The following is a 7,360-nucleotide window of genomic DNA, read 5'->3' as shown; positions in this document are numbered from 1 at the left end:
AATTAGGACGCTAGGTGCCTGAGAACGATTTTTAAACTACAAAAAAGAAAACAGTTTCAAGCTACAAATCAGACCTGTCATTTGTTAAACCGAAGGTTTTACGAACTTATCGAACTCAGTTACAAAATGTATGCTTTAGTTTTTTCAATATTTTACGAAAATGGCTGGTATTCAATTTATAAAAAAGTAACTAAACTTGTCAACTATGAAAAAATCTGAAATTACTGAAAGTACAGATCGACCAACATAGCTTTGCCTCTGAGTATAAATAAAAGTTGAGGATTAAAACATATCCGATTATGAGCAAGTATTTGGGAAAAATGGATAACCTTTAAATTGATGATTATTTAATGATTAAATGATTATTTAACAATTTTTAAGAATTTCTTGAGTACTACTGCCTATAGATTATAATACCGATTCCGGATAGATTACAATCTTCATCTTCCTGTTCTGAATCAGTGTCGCTATCCTCATCATTTGAATCACTAACCAGATTATCTACGATAATGTCCATTTCTTCGCTCTTTTGCGAGATTTCCACTGCTCTGAAGAAAATTCTATGAAAAAATCGTCGCAATGTCGCATAGTCTTTGAGTTCGGCCCTAACTGATTTGATGTGATTCAAATCCGGATGATATTGTGGTAGTCGCACAAGGTTATGATTTGCTGCTAGAAAAAGCTGATCTATTTCATACCGCTTATGTTTTGGCTTATAGTTCTTTATGACGGCATATAATTCAGATTTCAGCATAGTTTTATTAAATGAAATATTCCTCTCTGATAACCATGATTGCATCTCGGCTTTTTTGGTCAATGTCGTTGGCATTTTGTCGATTTGTTTATTATGATAAAGTGCATTATCGATAACCACAACGCTCTTTGGCGGCAAATTCGGAATCAACTGTTCTGGCACCCAGGGATTTTCGGGACTAATATATTTTTTATATAAGTCACAAAAATGTGCGTGAAACGAAACGCACTTTGGGACTTATTCGAATTGATAAATCGCTGACCGTCGAAACTTGTGTTCATACTTTAAAAAAGCGGCTTTTGGAGTTTCATATCTCATTAGATACAGATATTGTGACAATAGTGACTGATGGTCCAAACGTAATGCTGAAGGTTGGAAAACTTGTTAATACAGAACACCAAGTTTGTTTTGCACATGGTATTCATTTAGCCGTTTGTGATTTATTGTATAAAAAGACAACTGTAAATGAGACTACCAGTGATGATATTGATGACTCAGAGGATGATAATGAAGGCATAGACTCCGGATTAGCCATTGAAACTGGAAATGGTCGGGATTTGACTTATGATGATCGGAATATTAATTAATTAGTAAAGAAAGTTCGTAAAGTGGTTCTTATTATTAAAAGAGTATCCTTGAAAAATGATACAATACTTCAAAAATATGTTAAAAAAGAACATGGAAGAGAGCTTAATTTATTACTCGACTGTAAAACGCGTTGGAACAGTCTCTTTACAATGCTGGAGCGATTTGATCTTTTAAAAACTAGCGTAAAAAAGGCACTTATTGATCTTAATAATCCTGTACCATTCGAAGAGTCAAATTTTCAAGTCATCAGTGAGATAATCAAGTTTAAATTATCTGTAGAAGCACTTTGTCGTTTCGATGCCAATTTGTGCACGGCGGATGCGACACTAAGTTTCTTTTTCAAGAATTGAGTGACAATGACTCAATTTTGGCTTCTAAATTGAAGACACATTTATTGAACCGCTTGAAAGATCGTCGACGAAGTGAGTTAAGTGGAGTATTTAACTATCTACAAAATCCTCATACCGAGAAGATTGAGTTGGAGACTGATTGTGATGTAAAGGAGTTATTTTCATGTCCAAGCAAGACGACTATAAAAAAAACAGATTATTTTGTCAACTGGAAAAATTGAAAATATTGATAAATGAAAAAAATGACATGAACATTGAACCCACGCAGACAACTAGTAAAACTGATTTAACATTAAAAGAAAAGCTTCAGAACGAAATAGAAAACAGTATGAAAACTATAAATGATGAAGCATGTAAAGAAACTGATCTTTCTAAGATCATTAAGGAAGAACTGAATCTTTATGAGGCTAGTTCCACACGAGGTTATAATTTGGAGAAGGCTTATAAAAATTTATTGACGATTCCTTCAACTTCCATCGAGCCTGAGCGCGCGTTTTCCGCTGCTTCATACATGTGCAACAAATTAAGAAGTATACTTTCGAATGAGACATTGGATGCGTTGTTATTTATTACATTTCATTTTCGTGGCTAAAATAAGTAAATTATAGTTTCTGGTCTATTTGATTTAAAATATGAATCCTATTAACATTGATCTCTTTTGAAAAATTTTAAGAAGTTGATTTTTTTAAGTTTATAGTAAAATAAAATAAACAAACTAAGCAATAATTTATTAAACTATGAACCTAAAACTAAGCCCTGATGTAGTTTAAAGGAATACCTCGGACGCCATAATACTCTTGCTCGTTAATCAGAATTTCATGATCAACACAATCGAAGACTTTAGCAAAATCACAAAAAACCGAATCCGTATGAAATTCATCATTAAATAAGGTATAAAATTTATTAAGAATAGTTAACAAAGCGTCATTAGTACATTTATTAGGTAGGAAACCAAATTATTGAGCTTTTAAGATTTTACGTTCAAGAAAGAAAAGGCAATAGACGATTTTTCATTAGTCTTTCAAATATATTCCATATTCGATCTTAGATATTCGTTGATTAGAAAAATGAAATGTTAATTATCACTTCTGGAATATTTGAAAATAACTTGGTTGATAACCTATCGATGCCGCAGAAAGTCTTCTTTGAATGTTGAGTATGGTTTGTTCTAACTCAAATCTACCTACTGATCTAAGGAAGAGACTGACTTATTTTTTAAGGAGAAACGAGGAAAGAAAGAGCGTCACGGGATATTTTAGAGCTAATATTCCTAGTGAAATTCACGAAATAATTGTCAAGTTCGCCTGGATCGAGGTCAATAGTGTTTGATGAACGCGTTTTGTTTTTCAAATCACTGATAACAGAAGTTTCTTTCAAGGAATTTTAAGGTCTAGATATGCGATTGTTCTAATATTTTTCATAGTTTTCCGATACAATACTTTATAGTTATTGATATAATTGATTATGTGATTGATAAACAAGTTCTCATGAACAGCAAATTATTATTAGCATTATTACAAATAATAATAAAATGAAAAAATATCAATACATTGATGAAATAAATTTACAATAAGTGGCTCAATGCTAGTCAGAAGTTAGAGTTTGGAAACTACAAGTGCGAGAGTTCTTGGTGCACGACATACGACGCCAATAAACGACGTATTGTAGAGCCCGTGTTTGAGCTCCAAACAAATCAATTTTCAATAAATTAGAAATAATCTTCCATTTGACTAACGGCTTCAATTTAAGCAAATTCCGAAAACATTCAAATTGAAAATAATTTAATTAAAAAAATATTATGATGGGTAGACAGCCGCATGCTATAACTTAATGTGTTGGAAATTATAGTGTGACAAGTACACAACTCTACGTCATCTAACGGCTCCGGTCATAATTAAATTCAGTGGAAACTATAAAAGATAGTGAGTGGCTACATCTATTATTGGGTAACTATTGTTAAAGATGTTTCTGAAAGAAGTTAACTGTAATAGAAGTTTCTACAATGCTCTAGAATTATTGAGTGAACTCACAGTAGAGCAGTCAGTTTAATATTGAATATATGTAACGGACAATATTAGTTATTCGAGACTTTACACGAGAGAATTTTCGAAATTCAATCATATCTTTTTGCAAGAAAGACCAATTCTTAAGGCATTCTTACCACCTTACATTGGCTTATATAAAGTTATTAACAGAGTCAAAAAGATGAATACTTAACAGTTCGAGAGACTGATGATTTTTAATTTATATTTTAATAAGATTTTGAGCAAAAAGGTATTGATATTAATGAAGTCGTTAGTATTAATATTAAATAAGAAATCCCCCATTATTTGTTATTTTTCCAAATATTCAAAAAAATTGTACATTGTACCAATCCAAGAGAAAACTTAAAAATTTCAAATATAGATATATTGTTATCAATATGTGGTGAGAGAAATTTCTATGCCACCATGAAACAAGGAAAAGTAGAAAAGAGCATGAACTTATAGGCGCGTGTAACTGGAGCCTTCAATGCAGTAAGGGGTATCTTGAAGACAGATCCGTACTTATATTAAGTAAACAAATAAAATCTTAATAATCATTTAATACATAGGGTGTTTCTAAATTCATGCGACAAAATTCAGGAAGTGATTACTTGTATGAAATTAAGATGAATATTTCCTATAACGAAATTTCCTCAACACACCCCTTTCCGAGATATTACCCTTAAAAGGTGGTAACTAAAATTGACTTTTTACTTTTTCTAAAGAATTTCTTAAAAGCTAGCAGCTGGAAATTCTGAAATTTTCGTGCACTCCCAAAGAAATAATCGTAGGTATTTTTTCAATATTGCTGTTACATTATAAGGGGGTGGAATTGGCAACCCTTATTTCATTTATTATTATTATTTAATCAAAACTTTTTCTTAGGTTATATAAAATCAAAGTATATTTTGAAATATTTGTTTTATGTGAAAATATTTTCTATTCTTAAATTTTTTTCTCAAAACTAATAGACGCAAAGAAAAAAATAAACACCATAATTTATATATTTTTTTATGAGTATAATGTGATACGATTCATAATAAAAGCTGGAAATAACCGACTTTAGACAAAATACGTGAAAGTAGCCTACATGTCATGGATTGCCGAACACATTGGAAGATTTGATTTTATGGTGTCACACGCTATTCGAATAAGATTCTTCAAATCAGTAATATAGCTATGGGTGTCGTGTAGACTAATGATTTGAGGTAACCTCATAAACAGAAATCACAAGGATGTAACTCTGATTGAGGAGCCTCATGCTAGGGCTCTCCTTGACAAATCCAACGGTTGGGATTTGTTGCATCTAAATGTTGCCTAGCAGTCCAACTGAAGTTTACCAGAGCATCATCGTGCATGATCCTCTCCTCAGTTTGATACTGTGTGCGATATCTTCAAGTCGTTCATGGAGATAATTGTCGAGGGAATTGGTGTAAGAAAATTCAATTTATTGACAGAGGCAGAAAATGAAACCTCATTAAGTTATTCCCTTCAATACCAATTCATACGTTCATTGAAAAAACATTTTGAAAATGGCGCTCTATCATTTTATGGGGATTTTCGTCTATCTATAAGTGATTATTGTGTAAATAATTAGTTATAAAATATGGTGTAATTTTTTTTTACTTTGCAGCCATTGATTTTGGGTGAAAAATTTAAGGAGAAAATATATTTTTAAATAAAACTAGGCATAATTTTATATCATAAGACTTCAAAAAGTTTTGATATGAAATAAAATAAGGGTTGCTAATTACATCCCCGTATAATGTATAAGATTGAGAAAATACCCTTGATTAGTCCTTTGAGAGTGCACGAAAATTTCAGAATTTCAAGAAATTTTTTAGAAAAAGTAAAAAGTCAATTTTAGTTACCACATTTTAAGGGTGATATCTCGGAAAGGGGTGTGTTGGGGAAATTTCGTTATGAGAAAATATTCATCTTAATTTCATACAAGTAATCACCAATTTTGTCGCATGAATTTAGGAACACCCTGTATATTTTATCGATAGATCGGAACACGTTTTATATTTAATGCATTTAATGAATAAACTTGTTAAATTTAATTGTCCCTTAAAAAATATTTTATTATAAATATCTCTACAAAATTGGAAATTCGAACATTTTAGGGATAAACCAAATCACCCTTATCCCTTAATCAATATTAATTTCTTGGATCGCGGATGAACTAGAAGTTTTAGCCAAAACAAAACCCTTCTAAGTGACTAGAAGGAGAAACAACTATCAAACCACCCGGGTTTGATATCAGTTGCTATGACAACCCAAGCGTGTAATTGTTGTTAAAACGTCAAAGTTGTTGAAAACGTCTTGGAAGTGACCGAATAAGAACAATCTTCTTTTAAATTAAACCACATTAAACCGAATCCGATACAATAATATTAATGGATTCATCTGACGAATAACTTCCCGAAGCCGTTTTGAAGGCTGCAAATGAAGCTAATTCCGAGCTGTTACCTGCCAAATCCAGACTAAAGTATGAGAAGCAATACGACCATGTTGTTATATGGTGTAAGGAGAAAGGGGCCAAAACTTATAAGGAAGAGGTATTTCTGGCGTATTTTTCAGACCTAAGTAATGTTTTGAAATCTAATACATTATGGTCCCGCTATTCGATGGTAAAAAGTTTCTCTGTACTACAAATGTACTACAAACCGTTGCCGTTACCGTCATCGTCATCTTTATGCGACCTGCAACCGATGCCATCCTCACCGACGTCATCTACCTTCCAGTTGAAAGCAAATAACTCCACTGGGCCGGCAATTCTTACTAGTCTACAGAATACAACAAATTGTGTTTTCAATATTAATATTTGTAATAATTAATAGTTTTTAGTTAAAATTTTGTATATTATTATGTTTGTTGGATTAAAATAATTTTTGAAAAATGGGTTGGTATACTTTTATGTATATACGGTCGTAGAAAAAATAATGTTCCTAACTCATGCGTAAAGTGTCTTTCCCGCACTTGACAACTGCAGTCGCGTGCGGGAAAGTATCACTTTCCCCACTTGTTAGGAAAATAACTATTTTCTTTTTAGGAGGAGCCCTATCAACTTTTTCTGTAACTTCAATTTAGAATTATCATATGTTTTTCACTATGCGATTAAGAATCTAATTGACTTCTGATAACTCGTACTGGATTTTTAACTTTGGGTCTTATGCACATTTCAGAATTTCTTTTGGATTTTCCGGTCCCCACTTATACTTCAGAATTTATCATTTATTTTTGGTAATTAACTACAACGTTCTTTTTTCCCGCTATTTATAGTTCTTTTAAACAACTGACACTTTTTTTAGTTATGTTCTTTTACGATGTCTGTTTTTTGTAATGCACTGAGAGTACACTCTCGTAATTTTTTCTTTTCTTTTATATAAGACTACAAAATTGATAACGTAAGATACAACATTAATTTATGGGTTTTCTATGATTATGTTATTTTAATAATAAAATAAAAGTTTTTCATTCTATTAATTTTGCTGAAAAAGTGTTTCAATTATATAAAGAATTCTTCTGTTTTTAGTATGCTACTGTTATATTTCATTACAATAAACATTCATAATTTTCATAGTATATGCGCAAGATATTCACCTATATTTTCTATATTGAAAACATTCTTACCTATGAAA

General features: G+C 31.5%; 1 protein-coding gene across 1 annotated transcript; it reads right to left on the bottom strand.

Annotated features, from left to right (window-relative positions):
- Positions 1–394: 394 nt before the first annotated feature.
- Positions 395–829, bottom strand: LOC130895263 (uncharacterized). The gene has a single exon (XM_057802486.1). It carries the CDS (start codon positions 827–829, stop codon positions 395–397), a length of 435 nt encoding a protein of 144 aa, XP_057658469.1.
- Positions 830–7,360: the final 6,531 nt, after the last annotated feature.

Source organism: Diorhabda carinulata, chromosome 6, assembly GCF_026250575.1.
Source record: "Diorhabda carinulata isolate Delta chromosome 6, icDioCari1.1, whole genome shotgun sequence".
Classification (NCBI taxonomy): domain Eukaryota; kingdom Metazoa; phylum Arthropoda; class Insecta; order Coleoptera; family Chrysomelidae; genus Diorhabda; species Diorhabda carinulata.
Note: the sequence above shows the minus strand (reverse complement) of the source record. Positions and strands in the feature narration are given on the sequence as shown.

Coding starts and splice junctions, on each gene's coding strand:
- LOC130895263 (XM_057802486.1), bottom strand. CDS start 829: ATGCCAACGACATTGACCAAAAAAGCCGAGATGCAATCATGGTTATCA.